The sequence below is a fragment of the Vigna unguiculata genome, chromosome 3 (assembly GCF_004118075.2).
Source record: "Vigna unguiculata cultivar IT97K-499-35 chromosome 3, ASM411807v1, whole genome shotgun sequence".
NCBI classification, from domain to species: domain Eukaryota; kingdom Viridiplantae; phylum Streptophyta; class Magnoliopsida; order Fabales; family Fabaceae; genus Vigna; species Vigna unguiculata.
In genome coordinates this window covers 63,946,655-63,970,323 of record NC_040281.1, presented here as the reverse complement: position 1 = coordinate 63,970,323, position 23,669 = coordinate 63,946,655, and the positions used below count along the sequence as shown (strand labels likewise).

Here is a 23,669-nt window from a genome sequence, read left to right as displayed (position 1 = left end):
ACTGTACAGGTGACACTATTTGTATGTATTAGAATGTGTTACGTGGTCTGTACATGTGTAATTAGATATTTGAGGATAAATATGTGAGTTAAGATTTTGGTAACGAATGTTTGAACAAAAACAAACTCCAAAATAGAAACCCTAACCCACGAGAAAACACAACCTAGAAAACCCTAATCCCACCTACCTTGTTGATGATGATTAACTGGAAAATTGAAGATGAAGAAATCGTCTCCAACGATAAAAAACACGATTGCAATCCAACTCAAGCACTAATTGCAAAATTTCTCCCAAATTAAAAAGTTATCATTAATTAGCCATATATACACTACACATGCAACGTAATATAAATAGTATCACCTGTACTCCGTTAATATGAGAATCATTTTAAACATTGTGTCAATATGTGAATATCCGTAACAAACACTAGGAAAATGAGTACGGAAAATGTATTTAAGACGTATTGAAGAATGCGAGGACATGTGGCAAAATCTGAAGCATTAGTAAAATCAAATGGCTGACAGTGTTTAAAGGAATGAAGTTGGAAGAATGGGCAAAACACTACTCTGGTCGGTGTCTGAAGTTGGAAGCATCAGCAATGGTATGCAATGCCTCTGATGCCTTAATCTGCTATGTTGATGGCTACTCACTGATCACTGTTACACTTGTTTGTAATTGAATAACAGGCAAGCGCAAGTGTTGCTAAAGAAGAAGATAACAAACTCACGCTCTATTCGTATTGGAGGAGCTCTTGTTCCTTCCGAGTCCGAATCGCTCTCAACCTCAAAGGTACTCCAACTTCCTTCCTTTATCTCTCTATCTCTCACTCACTCACTCGCCATTGTTTGTTGCATTCGATTCAGGCCTTAAATACGACTACAAGCCCGTCAATCTGTTGAAGGGAGAACAATTTAGCCCCGGTTTGTTTTCTAACCCTAAATTTCTCTAATTTCAAGATATTCATCGATTAACGAAGGAGTTTCATCTTTTTCCAGAGTTTCTGCAGCTCAACCCTGTTGGTTGGGTTCCCGTTCTAGTGGACGGCCACGCTGTTCTTTATGATTCTCTCGCCATTATTTTGGTCTTCTGTCTTTTCTTTCACTTCAAAATCTTTAATGTCTCATCTTCGCTGTTAGTTTTTCTTTATCGCATTTTCTGTTCTAATGCATGCAGTATTTGGAAGATAAGTATCCTCACAATCCTCTGCTCCCTCGTGATATTCCTAAGAGAACAATCAATTTCCAGGTACACTTACATCCCATTCCTCCAAGATGAAACTGACGATAATAATGTTATTCCTTTTTATTCAATATTGAAGGAAAGAGAAAGTGGGGAGTTTCGCAACCTAATGCGTGCATTCTCTTCTGATGTTTTGATCCGCAGGTTACTAGTGTTGTTTCCTCAACAATACAACCTCTTCAGAACTTGAGTTTACTGGTAAGTTATGCGTTCAGTTTTTTAGTTTGCTGATTATTTTTAACATATTGTTGCCTTATTTATTTTTGTTTACCAAGAAGCCATAGCTGGGTGCTGGATTGCCTGTGATATGTTTTATTGTTATTTTACTTTTATCTTTGCAGAACTACATCGGGGAGAAAGTTGGCCCTGATGAAAAACTTCGTTGGGCCCAAAGTGTAATTAGAAGAGGCTTTACAGGTGAGGTTTGATTAGCTTGCTGCCACTGCTTTATATAGATAGTAAGAACGGAAGTAGACGCAAAAATAGAGATTTTGAAGTGTCAAGAATTTGTTCGAAGTTAAACAATTTACTATGAAATACTAGCTTATTTCTCTCTATAACATAACAGATAATTCATAAAACAGTTTTATTTTCTCAATTTTAGTTCTGTAGATCTCATTTGTTTGAAACTTAAGAGCCCAGTGTTATATTATATAGCTTATATCTAAACGACTCAAAAGGGGGATGACCCCGTTAATTAAAATTTTCTTCCTATACAGTGGATCCTACCATCCTAATTGGTGTTTTCTTAAATATTGTAAGGTTTTCATTTATAGGCAGTACATACAGAATTTGACTATACCAAATTGAAAATGACAGTCAATCGGGAGCAGGGAAATTGAGAATCCAGTAGTTAGCACTACAGCATTTTATAAACAATTTGTTTTTTAAATTGCAGTTATGATTTGGGCAAAAAAAGAAGAGGGAAATCTTTGGTGATAACGTATCCTATCCAATGTTCCAAATTATCCCTAAGTTGGTGTAGTTTTTAAGAAAATATTCACTGTTATCCCTCCTTGTTGTTAAGATATATCCTGTTTATGTACGTCTTTCCAGATTTTGGTTTGTTTTTATCTTAATCAAATGCTATTTATAAAACCTGTGTTTCAGCACTTGAAAAGCTATTGAAAGACCACGCAGGAAGATATGCAACCGGAGATGAGGTTTTCCTGGTATGTTGGTACTTATTGGAGTTTAGTCATTTGAAAATTAATAAATGGAAAAGAGGACGTCTTCCCATATAGTAGCCTTAACTAGCAATATCAGAAGTTCCTGTGTCTGACGGTGGCCCAATGCAATATCTTCACATTGATCCTCTGATTAGAACTGTCAACATGGGTTACCTGTAGTAGCCACCATGTGTTTGCCACTTGGTAGACCAAACCAACATGGTTCACTTATGAGTGAGCTTCTGAAAACTGAGCTCTGCCAAATCATCACAGTTTAGCGGGTTAAATGGGCCAACTCACTTTTCAGTGAGCTTCAGAAAAAGGAGCCATTCCCAGCCCATCACCGTTTGGCGACTCACTCAATTTAAAAGAAAATAAAATTGCAACTTTCTAGTTTTGTTGTTTTTCTCTTCAATCTACTTTTTTTTTTTCTAATATGAAAATCGGAACCAAATTCCAAATCACTGGAATAACCATGACAAATCAATCATCATATGTTAATATATTTAAAATAACGGTGACAAATAAATCATCATATGTTAATATATATAAAACAGCCATGCCATATGTATGTGTGTGTATATATAAATACCTGCAAATGATACTTCTAAACATCAAAATAACGTGCATACCAAACACAAACACTAAACGATACTTCTAAATAACATCCAAATAAAATCTAAATCATCTTAAAACTTAAACTCATACGATTCAAGATCATAAAAATACAAATTGCTATCTAACATCAAATGATTTATGTCCCCTGTCTTTCTTTAACATCAGAGTTAGAGTCTTGAATGGAGAAATTCAAAACACATTCATATCCTGAAGCATCTTTTTTATTCTCATCTACAATAAAAAGAAATCTTAACTTAACTAATAACAGTGAAAGATTAAATAATAAATAATTTGATGTGCAGCGTTGCTGGCAGTGATATGAAATAAGCTGGAAGAATAATGTAATTCAGCAACATCAGGCAATGAAGAGTGGAGTGACGGGAGGTGGTAGGTGCAGTAATAGGCGGTGGAAAGTCAATAACCCTAGAGTAGAGGGAGAAAATAACCCGTGAAGTGAGAGATTTTGATTTTGAGAGAAAAGAGCTGAAGGAGAGAAGAGCTGGGGAGGAGAACGGACCCCTGCCATGTATATTTCCCCCATCCCATTTTTTTAGTTGTGTTGTGCTGTTGTTGGGCCACTTTAGGGTGTTCTTTAATTTTTTTTTTGTCACATGTTGGTGAGCGGATTTCTTAGTTGGTTGGGTTTGATTTCGGTTCGTACTAAAATTTGCAATTTTCTTACCCAAACCTGGCTTGAATTCGGGGTGAGCCGGATTGACTCACGAGCTTTGGTCCATGTTGACAGTTCTAGCTCTAATATGTTGGATCATTATTACAATGCGATTGAACTCCAAACTCAAAGTCAATCATCACAACACTTTGAAAATGAACAGCATTAACTATTTTAAACAAGCACCGAGTTGTTATCTTCTTTTGGAATATAGTTTTTAGCATAATGTTGCTTGCACATCATAGTTATTTAAAAATTATAATCTAACAGGATGATTACCATTTGCAGGCAGACGTATTTTTAGCACCTCAGTTACATACAGCATTTAAAAGATTCGACATCCCAATGGTAGTATTCTGTCTTTGGTCTCTGTTTGTTCAGATCTGTTTGACAGTAGTATTTCTCAAAAATACATGAATTTCTCACTTTAACTACACATTGGTTGCTACAATACTTGCAGGCAATTTCATAAAACTAAAACTGGTACTTGAAGCATCTGGAGGATGTGATAATTGTAGGACTTCAAATTTGGGTAGAACTAGTCAATATATGAGTAGAGAGGAAACTCTATAGTGTTGAAGGGTTAAAGAAGCATTTGTAAAAGTGTTAATGAAGCAAAGCAAACCTATGCAAGTCTAATGAATCTTACTTGGCTGAATATGCATGATGGTGATCTAAGGAGGAAGTCGATGTGGTTAAGTTCATGAACTTGCATAATTTTCTCATTAATGTGGTTAAATTCAGGAATTTGGGTAACTTCCCCATTAATGATGTGATTAGGTGAGTTCATGCATCTTTCCACTTTGTTCCACCTTAGAATATTTTATAAACTACTAAAAATTTATATAAATGTTTAGAACTCTCTAGAAACTTGTAAAATACGTTTTCGTCATTTTTCTAAAAATTACAAATCATGTTATACTTCCTAATTTCTTCTTCTGGTTCCTTCATTCTTCTTTTAGTTATTCTTCCCATGTACTTCTCTTCTATTTCTTTGGTCATGTCCCTAATAGTGACTTCTTGAGGTGATTCTTATCCTTCCAAGTTCTCATCTTCTCTTTGAATTGTTTCTTCTTCATCTACGGTCCCATTTTATTGACATGATATCGATTATAAATTTTAAAATTTACAACTTTTGTTTGTTGTTTGCAAATTTTTTTATTGTTTGTTGAATATTTTTATTGTGACAACTTATTTGCTCTTTATTGTCCAAGCAGAACGAGTTCCCTGTTTTGTCAAGATTGCATGAGACATATAGTGAGATCCCCGCATTCCAGGAGGCTCTACCAGAGAACCAGCCAGATGCAGTACACTAATTCAACCAATAATTTGGGACCGGTAATCAATCTCTAACGAACTTTAGAAAACTTTTATAACCTCCATTTATTATTTGAACCGTATATATTAGGCCTAATTAAATTCCAGATTTTCAATGTGACTGATTTTTTTGGAGAACCTAATTTTTATTTTTATTTTTCGATTTGGATACCTAATAGATTAAACATTTTGATTTAAGTCTCTTCTTTAATGTCCATCGGTTTTACTATTCAGGAGTTCATTAGTAGCGATTCATATGATCTAGAGTATTGAAGAATGATATACATTAAGTATCTTCTGTCACTTATACTGACGTGGCACATTGGTTGTCATGATAAAGATACGTTGAGCAAATAAAAGATAATTTAAAAATATTGGAAGGATTAATAAATATTTATTTTGGCCTTAAACTAAAATTTTGTAATTTATTCAAAGTTCAATTTCAAAAAATATTATTGAGTACTTCAAACAAAAATTATTATTAAGGCTTTTATATCATACTAATTTTGGGTGTCCCTCCTTTTATTTGGGTAGCAGTTTTTAATTTCAAACTATTTTAATTTATTGTTCTCAGGAAATTTGATCTGATATTAATAGGGGAAGTTGCAGCAGGGATTTGTCATCCGGTTGAATTTGTTGTTATTAAGGTATAAAAAGATACTCAGTAATAAGGTTACCACATCTTGTTGTATCACACATCCTGTGTAGTTCAAGAGATATTTTGATTTGGGTTATATTGTATGTCCGTAAAGTGTTATATTATCTTTAGTTCCAAATCTTAATGATCATGTTTTACGTTAAATCAATGTTTCAAAAAAGTTTGAGCTTATGAGAATGATGGTTTTTTAACAATGAACCAATTTTAAAACTCACTTTGTAAGTTCTGGAGATTAGGTTCAACATATTATTCAACCCTTACGCAGTCAAAAGTGGATTTATGGGGTGAAGTCCTAGTCATGCATTAGAATGATGTCATTTTCATATTATGTGAATGTGAGAATGGAGAACACAAGCTTATGACATGTGTCACTGCACCAACCATAAACCTCGCCATTCCCTTTATTCTCTCATTAGTTATGTCAGACTGACTCCAATTGTGCATGGTTGGAAGAAATTAAAAGTCTTCATTTTACGTTTTCTTAGAATGTTGGTTGAAATTTGTAAAACGTTTTTCTTCTAAAAAATGTTACTTTTATGCATCTGAAGTTCAGTGCATTCCTTTGAAAATCATACATATTTAAAGTAAGTGTCACGTACCTAGATCGTGAAGGTGACATACAGGTACTTAATGCATTAATTAGGACATTCCATTGAAAATAATGAACACTTTATTGTTGTGGGATTAATAGCAGGAGTGAATTTCATATCCTCTACATCTCTTTTATCTTCTATGATTGACTATATCATCAAATATGTTATAACTATACATCATTTGAAATTGCTATCTTTTATGCTTTCTTAGTTGTGTTTTAATCTGTTTAACATAACCGAGAAACAGGTTAGAATTGGAATAACATTATATCATTTGGTTATTGCTTTTAGGTAATTGAAACTGTTTAGTAACGTTTTTTTTTACAGTTACAAAACTTTGGGTAAATTAAAAAAAAATAAAAAAATAAAAAATTCAACAACTTGACCTATGTTTTGTACAAAGTAACATTCTTTAAGGACATCATCTACAATTATTTTATCAGATTAGAAGCTTCTTGTTTTTTCAGTGTGTATGATAGGAAAAGTGATATCAAATTCGTATCTCAAAAAATAATGACAGAAAACTTATATATTGTATCTATTTTCTCTAATTATATTAAAAGTTTTATCTTGGTACTATACAAAGCATTTAGTAAAAATATATATTGTTAAAGTAAAATTTAAATATTAGTAAAAAGTAACACTAATAAGTAAACATTTAAATGTAAGTAAAGAAGTGTCCATAATATTTATAACATTCTATATCAGATTTTTTTTATATAAGAAATGCGAAAACTGAAGTTTGCATTACCCCACAAAAAAAAAAAAAAAAAACTTAGGCCGAACGCTATCTACAAAAGTTTAGGAAGTTTTCATTTATCAGTGGATTTATCAATAGCATGGAGTTTTCATTTTATCAGTGCAACTCGTCTGACGACTTTACAAAACCTCCATGTTAGCACACCACTATCTTAACTCTATTTTGTCTTTCTTCAAAGTTCCCCACTATTGTCACGCGAGGCTCCAAGCTCACTTTGTCTTGTACAATTTGTTGGGTTAATCGCGTCAAACAAAACCTTCGATCTGTCCATAGTGTTAGAATTTTATGAAACATGGATGAAGTCTAACAAGACTCATGCACGTGTCAGTAAAAGTTTTAATTTGTCTAAGCTTTAGGGTTTGTCCGACAAAACCTTCGATCTGATCACCAATAAATCAAATTCAGCGTTTCGGATGAAGTCTTTAATCTATTATAATAGTAGTTCTTAAAGAGTATATAAAACTTATCCAAATCATATCAAATACTTTACTGAAAACGGTACCACTTTACAAATGTTGCATGTTTGATACTTTTTTTTTCTCCTCGTAACAAACTTGAAAATGATTATTACAAGAAGAATTCTTATAAAATCACAAAATGAACCTGTATGTGTCACTGCTGATGTCAATACTTGAACTTGTGCGATGAAAAACAAACAAGAGACTTGACTAGTCACATCACAGTATTGTATATAATTTCCATGTGCAAGTTGATGCAAATAAGTCAAACAGGGTTAGTAGTGCGGAAATACTAACAGCAGCGGAGGGTTTAGCCTGCGACTGAGCTTCATTGGTGGTACTGACATGGTAGGGTATGGAACTATGTTATGGCATTAAGCCACCACACCAACTTGCTTTTCTTTTTTTCTTTACCCTTTTATTCTTTGTTTGTGCATATTTCATGTTTGATGAGGAGGCCTCTGAGAATAAGCTGAAGCTGTATTCACACTGGATAAGCTCCTGTTCCTTCCGAGTCCGATTTGCTCTCAACATCAAAGGTCAACTCACTCATCACTACCCTCTTACTCTCTTACTTCCTATCTTCCAAATGTCTCACCTTCCCATTTTTTTTCTTCTATTTAGGATTACCTTACGATTATCAAACAGTCACCACATTTTCCGAGCCCGGTTTGTTTGTTTGTTTCTTTTCTGTTCTACCAAAATTGTAAGTTGAGTTGTGCTGATAAATTCAGTTCCCTCTTTGTGACCTTCTTCTTTTTCCTTTGACCTGTGTTTAGAGTTTCTCAAGCACAACCCTATTGGATTTGTCCCTGTGCTGGTGGATGGCGATTCAGTAATTTTTGACTCCTTTGCCATTATTATGGTAAGTGAGTGACGGAGTGAGTGATTCCTCATTTCTTTTCCATTGTCTCATTTTTATTTTTCACATGCAGTACTTGGAAGATAAGTATCCTCACCCTCCTTTGCTGCCTCATGACATTCTCAAAAGAGCAATCAATTTCCAGGTACAATATTATTACTTGATTCGTTTCAACTTTGAATTCTATATCACATGCCATCTCTTCTAATACTTTCATCCACATTCACAGGCTGTCACCATTGTTTCCTCGTCCATACAACCTTTTCAAAACTATACTGTTGTGGTACATTTTAAGTGCTTTTTTCTTTTTATTGATCAGTTAAGCGTATCTAGATGTTACACATTATTGTTCGTTTATTTCTTTTCTTGAAGCAACTTTATCACGACGCAAGGGTGTATATCATGTATTATTTATTTTGGTCCTTTTGTATTTGCAGAAGTATATAGGGGAAAAAATCGGCCCTGATGAAAAACTTCCTTGGACCCAACGTGTAATAGGAAAAGGCTTTATGGGTGAGGTTTTCTCTAACTTGTTCACCATCACTTTACAGTTTAATTGGAAAAGGTTTTTCGTGTCAGTTTCATTAAGTTGCCTGCTCAAAACTTAAGGGAAAAGTTCTTCCCTGTGTTAGTTAATTCCAACATTTCAACTGTAAGACATTCTGTCCGTATTCTTAAAGTTTGGATTTCTGAGTTCATTTACTCTGTCAAGTATTATGCCAAGTTCATTATCTATCTAAGGAACCATTGCACCATTGCTTTCAATTATGAATGCAGAATTCATTTCTCAGTTTCTCTAGTCATATGAAATAAGTTGAGATCCTTTCACTATGCTTTCAGATTATTCAATCCCTTCTATCAATAACAATTTCATTTAAATTGGGTACTTAATAAATTAACCATTGTGGTTTAAGTCTTTTATATTATCTGTATCAGTTCTATTAGTTATAGTTAAATTTATCCATGTGTCTCATCATTTTGAGTGAACAAGTCTCTTCCATTCCCTATATTATACATCACCATATGATGCAAAAATATCTATTGTTATGATAAAAATCATTTTGAGAAACTGAAAGAAAAAAATAAAATTATTTTAGAAACTTAAAGCAAAAAATGAAATAAAAATTAAATAGTTCATTTAAGAACTGAAATCAAAATGTTTACTTTACCACATATCCAATTTGAAAGAAAAATCTATTGAGTGTTCAAACCAAAGATCAATCATATATTAGAGACTGAAAATTATTTAAGCTAACGCTTATTGACAAAAAACTAACTACAGTAACTAAAACTCAGCTCAATATACAAGAATGAAATTCCAATTAAGAGGATAAGAACACATAAGATTGTTTTGTTCCTGTTATTGACAAAAAACTAACTACAGTAACTAAAACTCAGCTCAATATACAAGAATGAAATTCCAATTAAGAGGATAAGAACATATAAGATTGTTTTGTTCCTGTTTTTCCAGCTGTGTAACTCTGTTTACTTTACAAGCTAGCTTGTTATCCAAGAATAATGGCTGAGGTTGTTACTTAGCTTATCTCTTTGTAGAGATAATATCACCACTAGTTTGATTTGGGGTCTTGTTGTACATTTGCATTTTATTTTTTCGGTGAAGGGTGAAGGGTTGGGGCAATGCTCCAAATTATGCCTTTTAAACTTCTAGGGTCCTGCTCTCTGTGTGTGTATACAAGTATATATCACCCTTTGGCTAATACGAAATTTAACACAAAAAAATGCAATATTTTGAGCCATTTAATGGAGTGTTGTGGATTAGGATTAATTAAATACTGAAATGCTATTGTACATGTGTTTCAGCACTTGAAAAACTGTTGAAAGACCATGCAGGAAGATATGCAACTGGAGATGAAATTTTCCTGGTATGTTAATGGAGTTTAATATCATAACTTTTCTTCTTTTCCAAGGTCCGATAACCTAAAAAATAAAAATCTTCACTTGCTTTGCATGCCCACCTGCTGTAATGTAACATTTCTACTTATGCTTTGGAGCACATTTTTAACTAAAAAGTCAGCACAAATTTCTGAAAATGACAATGTTACACCCTTAAAAACTTAACTCAAAAGACACAAAAAAAAAATCCACTAATCTGATAATAAATCCAACATAGTTTAAGCTTTTACCAACAAAGGTTTTGTAAAACAACTTAATACATAAGCCAATATTCCGCTGAAAAAAAAAATACATAAGCCAATATACGTATGTGTGTGCTAATGTTGATGCATAACTACCTTAATAATGCTCAGAGTTTCCATCAATACCTGCATCATCCCCTGCTTATCCAATACAATCACAGCAGGGTATCCCAACAAAACACAAACAATTCATAAAACATAAATCATTCCACGATAATAGTTAAAGATAGCAATTTATACTAAGTTCTACTCATCCAAACAAACTTAAATATGACTTATAAGAAAGCTAAGAGAATATGAAGTCTTCAAGTTGTAAAAAATAACATTTACTTATTTAAAAGTTAAAAAGTTATAACAACTTCAACTAAATCTGATAGCTTGACCTTTACTCACAAACAGTTTTTGACCTGCTGTTTAGGTGATTTAAAAGCCATTATGAAGCTAACATCCAAAAATACAACTTTCATTAATATCAACAACACATCTTCAATGTATATCAACATTTACACATCCAATTAAAACAAAACTAAGTAATAACTCCCGTGTTACCTTGAACTGAATTGAAATCCACGAAAGGATCAAGAACAAGGTCTCGAAAAACCTTTGCACCCAGAAGCCTTTAATTCCAAAATAACAAAAACACAAATTACAAACAATTTAAAGGTTAGTTGAGAATAATCAAAGTTCTCAATTACACAACTAAGGAAGAATGTGGAAATCATAGGGATTTTAGAGCAAAAATTATCTTACTCTGTTTCCAAATCTAATTGGGTGGATTTGCTCCCTATCTCACAACTATCCATAAGTTATGATCCGATCTTGAAGAAGATGAGATATGAAATCAGATTTTTATACAAGATGAGAAGCTAGAGAGAATGAGAAAGGATAAAGAAAATCAATCGGCATGCACTGCTTCTTCCTTTTTTCTGTCTTGTTCTGTATCTTTGTCAGAGTATACTTTTCAGTTGCATGTTCCACATCTCTATTTATAATATAACAGAGAAATGATTATGGTTTGCAGGCAGATTTGTTTTTAGCACCTCAGTTAGATACAGCAATCCAGAGATTCAACGTTGACATGGTATTATTCTGTCCATGATTCGGCCTCTACCATTTTGGTGCGGAATAGAGTGTGATAAAAAGATGTTTTAATTGAGTTACTTTGGTATCATTACGATAGCTTCATTGATAAAAGTGTGTGATGTGATCTTCTCTGCCTTCATTTTTTAATACTCACCCTTCAACGTCCTCCAAGTTATGCCAGTGATATTCCCAAACTTAATATGGTTCTCTAGTAGTAAGATTTCTCTGTTGTTCATAACTATAATCTTACCACAGATAACAGCCCATAATTGGACGAGTGTAAAAAAGTATTATACTGTTACTCCATACTGATTAAATCCTCAGTTGATACTGTTAGATTTTTCAAACTTACACTTTATCAAGACGAAACTCATTGTGTAAAATATTTTCATATTTTATCGTTTTCCATACATACATATGGTATTTTCATGATACAAAATCTTAGTTCATATAACTGTCTGGATTCATATATCTTTATTCCTTTTCTTGTTCAAACAGAAGGAATTCCCTACTCTATCAAGATTACATGAGGCATATAATGAAATCCCAGCATTTCGGGAGGCTTTGCCAGAGAACCAGCCAGATGCAGTTCATTAGTTGAACCAATAATTTGGGAGTGGTAAGTGACCAGAACTATGCAATTTTTCATAGCCATATTTGGCTTAGTTCTGTGATGAAGATAACAGGGCATATTATACATTATATTATACAAGTTTTATTTGGTTTTAATGACTTTAAACACCAATCATTGATCAGAGAAATATCTGGTATTAGGTTGGAAATATTGCAGAAGCAGCAATTGATTCAGCGTCACTAGTTACTCTTGCAATAGAGTTGTTAGATACAATATGATGGAGAGTGGATGAAAGTGATTTATTTTGTATGGTTAAAAATCCTTGTGATTATAGCTTTCATCTCGCTGCTGCTAGTTTACTGAGATTACATAATTCTTAACGATCTACCTGTTCCTACTATTCGCTGCTTTGTTTCTTTGATGGTTTATTGACTTGACTGCATTTTGGACCTTCTATCATGGTCGATGCGTGATTAATGGAGTATGCAAATTTAGAGTAAAATAATGGAGATTGTAGAAATTTTATAAACTTTGAAGGTCTCTTTCATTAAAGTTAAAAATTTGAGACTCAAATTCTGAGTACAAAAATTTCTCAAAAGTTTATTTCTCATGTTAATGAAAACTAATAAAACATTTTTTTTCTAGGATTTAAGATTAAAAAATTTACATGGGTCTGCTTTTTGGTATATGTTTATTTTCCCATACTAAATTAGTCATGTGGACTATGCATTTAAAGTCACAAACATATTAGAAGAGTATATATATATATATATATATATATATATATATATATATATATATATATATATATATATATATATATATATATATATATATATTTCTTTTTATTCTATAAAAAAATATAAATTTAGAAAAAAAGAAAAAAAACACAGCTAACACATGATATGACACCTATGTTGATGTTGTTTGACACTACATAACGAAAATGACTTATTTAATACATATTTAAAAAATAAAAAAAACTCAATTAAAACGACTTCAAATCTAAAAATCCAATTGAGACGGAAACATGAACAAAACCTTATAAAAAAAATAACACTGCTCTGCTACTCATTTATTTTCATTAGCATTGATAATGTTTATGTGAAAATACTTTATTATTATTATTATTATAAAAGAAACAAGATTGAACAATAATTTAAATCATACAATCACAGATAGATTATTAAAATTTTAAAAAATGTACATAAATTTTATGAATTCACTGAATTATTTGTAATCTTCATAACTAATATATAATTATATTATTTAAATTTATATTTCTTACTTGTCATTCTCTTAAGAAAGTATTCTGATGTACTAGAAAACTGAGATTGACAACTGAAATGTGTGACTAAAAGATATTGACTCAAAGTAAGTCTTGGTAAAGGTTAATGAGTTGAAAAAGTCTGGATAAAGTTTTTTGTGGTGGATGTTAGATTTGAACGAGACTTGTTCAATTATCGTTAAATCGTGCATTTTCATAATTAAATTATTATTTTTTTAAGAAATATTTAATATTTTTTTACTATCTCACAATTAGTGTCCTTAATATATAGGAAAGTTTAAATATAAATATTCAATATTTTTTAAAATTAATATGGCATCGAAATGCAGCCGTTCTATTTTTAAAATAAAAACAATAACTGTTTATGCAGATTTAATATCACAAATTTTATTAAATTAATTTTAAGTAAATGTTGGGATGAATAAATTAATAGTGTATTCTAAAATAGTAAAACTATATATTTCCTTAAAAGACAAGTTATCAGGTGCTAATGACATTCAAAATAATATATTTAAAATTTATATATTTTATCATTGTTACCGATATAATAAAAAATATTATAAAATTTAACTGTAATTATAAAATAAATTATATATATCTAATACATTTTTTTAAGTTATTGGACCATCAATAATTAACTTTTAACTTTTGTTTTTTATTCTTGTCAAGCCTCTTATTTATAGATTTTTATTGGAGTAGATCTCTCAATTTGTACTTAATTTTATAATTTATAGATTTTTATTGGAGTAGATCTCTCAATTTGTACTTAATTTTATAATTGAATATCCTAAATATATATATATATATATATATATATATATATATATTAATATTTGGAGATTCTATATTTTTGAAATATTCTTCAAATATTGTGATTTGTAATTGAAGAACTAACTTAGGTAGATAATTGATTTTGTTGATATATTCTTTTAATATTCGATCATCTTTACTAATTCTATTAATAATATTTTTAAATATTTGATATTTTCACCTATCTACACGATATAAATCAAATATTTATATTCTTTAAATTTATTAAATAAAACTTGAAATATTAGAAAAGATAATAATAAATTAATAATATATATATATATATATATATATAATAATGTCAATTATCTAAAGAATGAAAAAAAAAACTAAAACTAAAATCGTCACATTTGTAAAGAAACAATGTGATTAAAATTTGCATAGGTAAAATAAGAAAAGTTTGATAGACATCATAGTCAAAACTCATCGATTTTTCTTTATTGAAAACTATTTTATTAAATTAAAAAAATTATCAGTTGAAATACTATCATATAAAGACTACAAAATAAAAAAGTACAAGTATATATTCTTAAGATAAGATATTAAATTGAATAAAATAATTTATTTCGATTAATAAAATTTCATTTTTAAGTTTTTGATGAGTTTATATATCAGAAAGTGAAATTTACATGAGTAGTTAAGAAAAAGTGTGCATGGTAAGTGAATTGAAAAGGATCTTGAACCCGAAAAAGAAAAGTCAGTGTGACTCTTATTCCAAAACGCCAATGTTAGTAATAAAATCTCATATTAAATAAAAGTGAACCTAACAGCGACACTAAAGTCTGCGAGCATGCGAAGACCAAAACCAACGTAGTCCTCCAAAATGGTAGCGATTGGATTGTAGCTGAAACATTCAATTCTACCCCTTTCTCAGTCAGGAATACAAGGCTCTGTTATCTGTATAGAGTATTGTAATGAAATAGTTGGAAAAGTGGTAGATAGAATAGTTGAATTGAACAGATTTTAAAAATCTAGCTTAATGCATATAAGTGGGTAATGAGTGGGGATACAAGTTGAAGGAATTGAATGGTGAGCATAGCAAAACAAGAAAGAGAGATTTGAATGACTACGTCAACTGCACACCACACCAGTGCCTGTTTCCAGTGTGGCTGAAGAGACACTAATTCAATGCAGTCTTCCCTACGCTGACAGTGACGCCACAACCCTATTCTAGATAACAATACAATAATCTTCTTTTTCTTCTAACTCCTTCTCATCAACCTTCAAACATATTACCTTTCTTTCTATCTCTCCAATATCTCCCACTCTTACTAAGTCTACATATCCATGTACGTGTTAGATTACTGTCTCTTTCAATATATGGTTTTTCATAAATAAAAAATCCACTTTTTTTGAAAAAAAATAGTCCAAATTCTATACTAGAAATGGAAATGAGAAAGTAGAGCACTATATAAGAATAAATACCTATAAACCCATTATCTTAAGTTTTTGGGTTGAGAATGGTGTCAATACCTTATGCGGTTGAGCTCAGATTTAGTTAGTGTTGTATCTCCCCGGTGAGAAACATGACAGAGAATCTAAATTCGAAAAAAGGTTGTTGAGTAATTGAAGACAGTGAAGAAAAAATAATGTAACACAAGATCATAGTAAAAAAGTGTCAAGATATTTTTGTCAGGAGGTTCCTGAAAAGGAAAATACATATACGAGGGACTATATGTGACAGAACATGAAAAGGAAGAACTTTAAAGCCTTTACCCTAGAACAACCTTTATTGACTGCTTCTCTTTTAGTTCATTGTTGACTTTGGATTGTATAATTAATGTATAGTGAATAAATTTGGACGGAAGGTGGATGAGAAAGGGTTTCAGTAATCACATAGTTATCAGTGGTGAGGTTTTGAGATCCATTGAAGTTGATAATGTGGGAAAGAATATTAGTAGTTCTGCTGATTGTTTTGAATTATGTGTTGGTTGCAAAAGGAGAAACAAATGATGTGGATTGTAAGTTCAGTTTTCTAGTTATATACTGTGTATTTGATCCTTTTCTTCACCTGCGAATACCATCTTTCTTACATTGCAAGCTTTAGAAAAAGTTTGTCAGGACCAATTATTTCTTCTGGACATCTTCAGAGCAATCAAAAGTTAGACAATTATGTACACAAGATTTCAGTTACTGAATTGTATTCTTTGTGTAACTTTTTTGCAGTTAGCACACTAAAGTCTCTTACGAGTACCTGGAAGAACACCCCTCCAGAGTGGGAGGGTTCAGATCCTTGTGATGATTGGGAAGGAATCAAGTGCAAGAATACACGTGTTACATCAATGTAGCGTCTGTTACTGAATATGTTTAATTGTTTTTCGCTTATCCTAAGTGTGTTTTTGAGAGATTCATTTTATTTATTTCAGAACACTAGCAAGTACTGGTTTGGGTGGTCAGCTTTCTGGAGATATTGGATCACTGTCTGAATTGGAGATTTTGTAAGTATTTTAATGCATCTCAGTTAAACTATTAAGCTCGCGATTTTATGATTTGATCTATTTTTCGGTTCTTGATTCTTCTTTTTCTGCTTAAACTAGTGATTTTTCTCTACAGGGATCTATCTTACAACAAGGACATGACTGGACCACTTCCACAATCCATCGGGGATTTGAGGAAGCTGACAACCTTGTAATGCAGAATTGATTGCTAAAGTAGTAACTCGTTTTAAGTGGTTTTTGATGAAAACAATTCTAACAACAAATTTTTCTTATTCGTTTGTCAACAGAATTCTCGTTAGCTGCAGCTTCAGTGGTCCTATTCCAGACAGCATAGGAAATATGCAGGAGCTCCTGTTTTTGTAATGCCTTTTAATTCATTAATTGCTGCAAAATTCACTGAATGATGGTTTCATCATTCATGTTCGTTTGTGTTTTTAGTTTTGGCATTATAATAGAAGATCTTGGATCCTAGTCTAAATCATAGACTTCGAATTGCAGGTCTTTAAATTCCAATGGCTTTAGTGGAGTGATTCCGAATTCTATAGGTAATCTATCAAAGCTTTATTGGTTAGATTTAGCAGACAATCAACTTGAAGGGAGCATCCCGGTATCTGGTGATGACCCATTTGGTCTTGATAAGTTACACCATGCCAAACATTTGTATGTCAAATCTCTTATTCTGTAGTACTTGGCTTGTCAATTTTTTCTAACACGTTTTTCGTTGTACATACTAAAAACATTAACACATCTCCATTTTATACAGTCATCTTGGGAAGAATAATCTCTCAGGCACCATCCCTCCTGGACTTTTTAGCCCGGAAATGGCTCTCATTCATTTGTAAGAACAGTTCTTACATTTTTTCTTCATGTAGACTCCATTCAGATAATTGAACACGTGTAACATTACCCTGCATTGAACTGCTGAACATTCAAAATATACTATGTTGATATTCTAAAAATCCTTTTAATAGATTTTAAAACTTCAAAATCAGTGTTCTTCGGTGTATCTTAAAGACACAGCACAGCAGAGGAACAATACAGTAAAATCCAATAGAGAATTCAAATTATGGTTGCTACAAAGGGTTGAATTAACATATTCGTTTCTGTTTTATCTGTCGGGGAATTTTTAATATTCGATTCCTTGCAATGCTGAAGTATCTAGATTTATTTTGTGCACAAAAAATCTTCATTGTTTCTCCCATATATGTTAAAATATACACCTGTGATCCTGAAAATCTTCTTGGCAGGCTTTTGGAAAGCAATAAACTCGAAGGCAAAATTCCAGCTACACTTGGACTAGTTCAGAGTCTGGAGGTGGTGTAAGTGTCTACATTACTCCTCAAACAAGTTCATGAATTTTTTTTCTGCTTTTGGCATTAATACACTGTTGTTGTGTGAATAGGCGCTTAGATAGTAACTCATTGGATGGACCTGTGCCTTCAAACATCAACAATCTTACAAATGTTCGAGATCTGTAAGCAAACATGAAGAACATGTGAAACATTTCCTTTCCCTGCACCCACACTTTTACTTGAAAAGTGAACTTTTTTGGCTTTGATTTATGCATTTCAGGTACTTGTCCAACAATAAACTTTCAGGCTCCCTGCCAGACCTTACTGGAATGAATGCCCTCAACTACCTGTAAATTTCAAAGCATTTAGTTATGATAGTTGTATTGTAGTTGTTACTATCATTCCGTATCCTATGTTTACTCAAAGTTATTCTACCTTGTAATGGTGAGTGAGTAACCTCTTTAATCTATTTTGAAGGGACATGAGCAACAATAGTTTTAAACCATTGGATTTTCCAGAATGGTTTTCTACTCTCAAGTCCTTAGTAACATTGTAAGTCTTTCATTGTGCACTTCTTTGACCTTTCACCACCCTCTCTCTACTTTCGTGAATGAAATCCGGTTACACAGTTAGTCCTTGTTTTTCATGGCAGAGAGATGGAGCGAACACAACTTCAAGGACAGGTTCCCTCTTCTTTGTTTGAACTTGTCAATTTACAGACTGTGTAAGTACACCTATCTTCAGCATCTTGACTAGGGAAAGTTTCTATAAATATGTGAATTTATCTTTTTAAATAAAGTTCCTAATAGTAATCTATATTTATTATGTCCTAACATCTGACCACAGGGTGCTAAAAGACAACAAGATAAATGGAACCTTGGATGTTGGCTCCTCCAACAGCAGCCGGCTGCGACTTATTGATTTGGAGACAAATTCAATCGACAACATTAAGCAAAATGAAGTTTCAGGTGTCAGGATAATGTAAGCTGACATCTTTTGTGTATGTCACTGCATAGGATTAGTAATTCGAATAGTTTTATAAGGTGTTCCATTTTTCTGAACTTTTTTTCCTGCAGACTCAAAGATAACCCAGTTTGCCAAGAAACTAATGAACGAGGGACATATTGCTCCTCTTCTCAATCCAATTTCTCGTATTCAACACAACCAAATAACTGTGAACCTGATGCCTGCAGTTCCGAACAGACTTCGAGTCCCAACTGTAAATGCGCATATCCATATACAGGAACCTTAGCTTTCAGGTCACCTTCCTTTTCGGACTTGGATAACATAACACACTACTCAATGCTTGAGGATTCTCTTATGCGGTCTTTTAAGTCACATTTTGTACCTGTGGATTCGGTCTTGTTGAGCCATCCAAGTATTGATTCAACTGGGTATCTCAAATTGAGCTTACAAGTCTTCCCATCAGGACTAGATTATTTCAATCGAACTGGGACTTCAACAATTGGTTTTATGCTAAGCAACCAGACTTTTAAGCCTCCACAGCCGGATTTTGGACCATTTTTTTTTCTTGCAGATGGATATGAACACTTTGGGAACCATGGTAAAAACAATTTCACACACGATTGGAATAAAATTGTAGTAGTAATTGCTCCATTTTAAGATAACCTTCTTCTCAACCTTTCTTGTTGTGTAGAAGGATTGAGTGAATCGGGTAAACATTCAAACATTGGAATCATAATTGGGGCTGCAGTTGGTGGTTTGGTCTTGCTAGTGTTATTACTCTTAGCTGGTCTTTATGCTTTCCGCCAGAAGAAAAGGGCCGAAAAAGCGATTGGACAAAGCAATCCTTTTAGTAATATAGCTCTATACTTATATCTCCTGCATTCTAATCATTCACATGGAATTGATTTAACTAACATGCTTAAATTTCACGAGTGCAGAACGCTGGGATACGGTTGATAGCAAGAGTGATGTCCCTCAGTTGAAAGAAGCAAGAATGTTTTCTTTTGAAGACCTTAAAAAGTACACCAAAAGTTTTTCTCAAGTCAATGACATTGGATCTGGGGGTTTTGGGAAGGTACCGAATGTACTACTGTGATCGTAGTATAATCAACTGTGACATAAGTTCATCTGTGCTTATAATACATAAACCAACTTTGTAATGTGTAAAAGTCCACACACAGGTTTATAAGGGAACCCTTCCCGATGGAAACGTGGTAGCAATAAAAAGAGCTCAAAAAGAATCTATGCAGGGAAAGCTCGAGTTTAAAGCGGAGATTGAACTTCTATCAAGGGTTCACCACAAGAATCTTGTCAGCCTTTTGGGCTTCTGCTTTGACCAAGGAGAGCAAATGCTGGTTTATGAGTATCTTAAAAATGGTAGTTTAAAGGACGCTCTATCAGGTATATGAGCAAATGGTTACCAAATGATTCTCAATTTATTTCTTTTTTTACATCACTCAGTGTTATTGAACTTGCATATTCCTCTCTCTGCTATGACATCTTTGATACGATACCTGCTGCTAAAGGAATTGCTCATGTGTTAGATTTGTAACTCAATTTTCCTGTAACTGATTATGCAGGGAAGTCAGGGATTAAGCTAGATTGGATTAGAAGGCTAAAAATAGCCCTTGGTACTGCCCGTGGTCTTGCTTATCTTCACGAACTTGTTAATCCTCCCATCATACATAGGGACATAAAATCAAACAATATTTTGCTGGATAACCGCCTAAATGCCAAAGTTTCTGATTTTGGTCTCTCCAAGTCTATGGTAGATGCAGAAAAGGATCATGTTACCACCCAAGTTAAAGGAACACTGGTTAGTATAGTATCTTCCTGAAAATATATAAAACTCTAATGCTAACAATGCTGAGAATGGAGAACTTTTGGTTGGTGATGTAGGGTTACCTGGATCCAGAGTATTATATGTCTCAACAATTGACTGAGAAGAGTGACGTGTATAGCTTTGGAGTGCTAATGCTGGAGCTGATATCTGCAAGAAAGCCATTGGAACGAGGGAAGTATATAGTGAAAGAGATTAGGAATGCTGTGGATAAGACAAAAGGCTTATACGGTCTTCATGAATTTATTGATCCAGCCATGGGAGTGTCGTCCACAACACTGATAGGTTTTGACAAGTTTGTGAATTTGACCCTGAAATGTGTTGAAGAGTCAGGTGAAGAAAGGCCTAAAATGAGTGATGTGGTAAGAGAAATTGAGAACATATTGAAGTCAGCTGGTGCAAACCCTACTGAGGAATCACCCTCCATCTCTTCTAGCTATGAAGAAGTAAGCAGAGGAAGTTCCAGCCATCCTTATAACAGCAACGACACCTTTGATAATGTAAGTGCAGGGTCTCCATACACAAAAGTTGACCCTAATTAAGTGGTGTTCAACATTTTAAGTACCTCAAGTCCAAGCCAAACTTGTTTATATATTAGTTTGCTAGATGTTGCTTCTTTTGTGAGGAATCTTCATCTTGAGCTGCATTATTTTACTGGCTATATTTCTTCTCCAATGGCGATGTGGCAGAAGTGCAAAGAAGTGAACCAATGGTTATGCAATTTACAGAGATTGTTGATAGAGAGGTGAAGCAGGGAAGAAATATAATTCTGTGTTTATAGTTATCCTATGGGATTTGGCTCATTGTGAAGCACTGGTGTGGGGTGTGGACGTTTTGCACAAAATGATCCAAGTAAAGATAAAAACTAGTGAATTATATTTTATTAGTGTGGTTTAATGTTTTTGTTGTTGTTTTATGACACTTCAATAATGCTATTGAATGTGCAGAAGTTTTTATATTTTTTATTATGTAAGCATTTTTATTAGTGTTTTAATGATAAATTAATAATGGATTAAGGTTGTTTAATATTAAAAAATCAATCATAAAATAAAATGCTTATAGAAAATTAATGTCATTCTTAAAACCAAAAGAGATAAAATCGAAAATAAACTCTTATTTGGCGCAAAAACAAAATGAGAAAAAAATGATTTATTAATTTAAAATAAAAATACTTTTCTTTTCAACTAGCCTCCAGAGTCTTTCTCTTTACAAACTGTTTTTTCTTTTTCTTTTTTCTCTTATCACTTCAAATCAAACATAATCTATCACTTTTAAAGGACATTAATTTTTGTTCCTTATAATTATTGACACTTTGTAATTGTTTTTAGTGTAACAACTCCATATTAGTTGTATCTTCGTTTATATAATTTATTTTATTATTTTACTTTTAATTTTTAAATTTTATAATTATTTTTAAACTCAATTTACAATAAAAAATTGTCTATAATCAATGTCATAAAAAAATATATTTTATAAATTTAAGATATTTTTATTTTAAAAATTATAATTAAAAAATATATTTTAAATATATATGATATTATATTAATAGATAATAATATTATAATATTATTAGGTTAATATATAAAGTAAATTTATATTTATTAAAATTAAAGTATAATAGATAGAGAAAAGAAGATAAAATAATTGTTAATGAATAAAAAAAATAACTGTAGAATTTATAACAATATATAAAAAAGGATATCATTTTTTTATCCACATTTCGTTATTTGAGTTTAACCCTTAATTATTATTTTAAAAATTAATTATTTTATGCAAGAGTGTTTGTGTTTTTGCATACACATGTACGCGAGAGTGTTTGTGTTTTTGCTAATAGTTTTATAGAAAACATATACAAATAACGGTTAATGTTTAAAAAATAAACAAATAATTATTTATATATATATATATATATATATATATAACAACTTAAAATAATAATGTTTTAATTATTATTTTTTATATTTAAAATTTTAATATGTATTATTATATTATTATAAAAGATTTTAAAGTGAGTATATTATTTTTAAAGAAATAAATTATTATTATTTTAAATTATAAAATACACATATTTATTTGATAGGTGTTAACCACCATTTTTTTATGGAAAAAGAAAGCGCTAGGTAGCATATGTCATACTTCTTAGCACAAGATTTTGGGCCCAACTCACAAATCCTTTACTCTATTAAGTATCGTCTTTTTTTTTTCTATTAGTTTTTCATTTCAATTTTGATTGAAAAATTTTAAGTAGTTTTTTTTAATTAAGTTTTAATTTTTGAAAAAAATATCAATTAAGTTATTTTCATTAATATTATATCAACACACTAAAGACATTTGTGTGGTTTTGTATTTTCAATTCCAATTTTATTTAATTCTATATCTAAATTGAGATCAATTTTTTGATATAAATATTATACTATATTTTTATTAAAATTGACTTTATTAATTTTTTATGTTACTAAACTTTATCTAAATACTTACTCTTTAAAAATATTAAAATTTAAAATGAAAATAATTTAAAAATTTATTTTTATTATATAATTAAAAGAATAAAAATAAAAAATAAAATAACAATAAAAATATTTATTTATTTATTTATTATTATTACAACAATAAATTAATTTAATATGTAATTATTTTAATTTATTTAATTAAGTATATTAATTAATTTATCAAAGACTTAAAAAATATTAATCATATTATTATTTTGTTTTTGTTTTATGATATTTTTCAGCCTATTTTTTTCTTTTTTATAGCATAGGTCAACCTTTTTTATTCTCCTCTCACTAGGTGAGATTGATTGATTACATAGATATACCAAACAATTTTATTGGATATTATTATAATTCATGTTTATAAATATATATTTATTCAAATCCAA

The 23,669-nt window shown here is 31.4% G+C and overlaps 3 protein-coding genes across 9 annotated transcripts; all 3 read left to right on the top strand.

Annotated features, from left to right (window-relative positions):
- Window positions 1–498: 498 nt before the first annotated feature.
- Window positions 499–5,862, top strand: LOC114177856 (glutathione S-transferase zeta class-like). 3 transcript variants are annotated; one of them, XR_003603233.1, is made up of 12 exons: window positions 499–601; window positions 687–789; window positions 864–920; window positions 996–1,081; window positions 1,174–1,245; window positions 1,384–1,437; window positions 1,581–1,656; window positions 2,350–2,411; window positions 3,985–4,044; window positions 4,157–4,179; window positions 4,914–5,034; window positions 5,588–5,815. XR_003603233.1 is itself a non-coding variant. In XM_028063437.1 (11 exons), the coding sequence occupies exons 1-10, from the start codon at window positions 536–538 to the stop codon at window positions 5,010–5,012; spliced, it is 735 nt and encodes a 244-aa protein (XP_027919238.1). In that variant the 5' UTR covers window positions 499–535; the 3' UTR covers window positions 5,013–5,034; window positions 5,588–5,862. The 3 variants fall into 3 exon arrangements, 1 of the variants encoding a protein (XP_027919238.1); XR_003603232.1 differs by having other exon boundaries at window positions 4,157–4,210; XM_028063437.1 differs by lacking the exon at window positions 4,157–4,179 and having other exon boundaries at window positions 5,588–5,862.
- A 1,145-nt stretch (window positions 5,863–7,007) lies between these two features.
- Window positions 7,008–12,585, top strand: LOC114177855 (glutathione S-transferase zeta class-like). Of its 5 annotated transcripts, none has more exons than XM_028063433.1 (11): window positions 7,028–7,830; window positions 7,937–8,021; window positions 8,107–8,151; window positions 8,262–8,347; window positions 8,418–8,489; window positions 8,574–8,627; window positions 8,782–8,857; window positions 10,166–10,227; window positions 11,522–11,581; window positions 12,082–12,202; window positions 12,358–12,585. In XM_028063433.1, the coding sequence occupies exons 1-10, from the start codon at window positions 7,828–7,830 to the stop codon at window positions 12,178–12,180; spliced, it is 642 nt and encodes a 213-aa protein (XP_027919234.1). In that variant the 5' UTR covers window positions 7,028–7,827; the 3' UTR covers window positions 12,181–12,202; window positions 12,358–12,585. The 5 variants fall into 5 exon arrangements, 4 of the variants coding, with proteins under 4 accessions (XP_027919237.1, XP_027919234.1, XP_027919233.1 ...); XM_028063434.1 differs by having other exon boundaries at window positions 7,030–7,830; window positions 7,940–8,021; XM_028063432.1 differs by having other exon boundaries at window positions 7,028–8,021.
- A 3,352-nt stretch (window positions 12,586–15,937) lies between these two features.
- On the top strand, window positions 15,938–21,749 carry LOC114176737 (probable leucine-rich repeat receptor-like protein kinase At5g49770). The gene is made up of 19 exons (XM_028061871.1): window positions 15,938–16,216; window positions 16,422–16,539; window positions 16,622–16,693; window positions 16,809–16,883; window positions 16,981–17,052; window positions 17,192–17,353; window positions 17,457–17,531; window positions 17,941–18,012; window positions 18,096–18,167; window positions 18,266–18,334; window positions 18,463–18,537; window positions 18,638–18,709; window positions 18,832–18,966; window positions 19,062–19,549; window positions 19,643–19,801; window positions 19,890–20,026; window positions 20,133–20,352; window positions 20,532–20,767; window positions 20,851–21,749. The coding sequence occupies exons 1-19, from the start codon at window positions 16,135–16,137 to the stop codon at window positions 21,331–21,333; spliced, it is 2,874 nt and encodes a 957-aa protein (XP_027917672.1). The 5' UTR covers window positions 15,938–16,134; the 3' UTR covers window positions 21,334–21,749.
- Window positions 21,750–23,669: the final 1,920 nt, after the last annotated feature.

Coding starts and splice junctions, on each gene's coding strand:
- LOC114176737 (XM_028061871.1), top strand. CDS start 16,135: ATGTGGGAAAGAATATTAGTAGTTCTGCTGATTGTTTTGAATTATGTG. Junction 16,884..16,980: donor TTGAGGAAGCTGACAACCTT/GTAATGCAGAAT, acceptor GTTTGTCAACAG/AATTCTCGTTAGCTGCAGCT. Junction 19,550..19,642: donor TGAACACTTTGGGAACCATG/GTAAAAACAATT, acceptor CTTGTTGTGTAG/AAGGATTGAGTGAATCGGGT.
- LOC114177856 (XM_028063437.1), top strand. CDS start 536: ATGAAGTTGGAAGAATGGGCAAAACACTACTCTGGTCGGTGTCTGAAG. Junction 790..863: donor AATCGCTCTCAACCTCAAAG/GTACTCCAACTT, acceptor CATTCGATTCAG/GCCTTAAATACGACTACAAG. Junction 921..995: donor GGGAGAACAATTTAGCCCCG/GTTTGTTTTCTA, acceptor ATCTTTTTCCAG/AGTTTCTGCAGCTCAACCCT.
- LOC114177855 (XM_028063432.1), top strand. CDS start 7,838: ATGGAACTATGTTATGGCATTAAGCCACCACACCAACTTGCTTTTCTT. Junction 8,858..10,165: donor AATAGGAAAAGGCTTTATGG/GTGAGGTTTTCT, acceptor CATGTGTTTCAG/CACTTGAAAAACTGTTGAAA. Junction 11,582..12,081: donor AGAGATTCAACGTTGACATG/GTATTATTCTGT, acceptor TTGTTCAAACAG/AAGGAATTCCCTACTCTATC.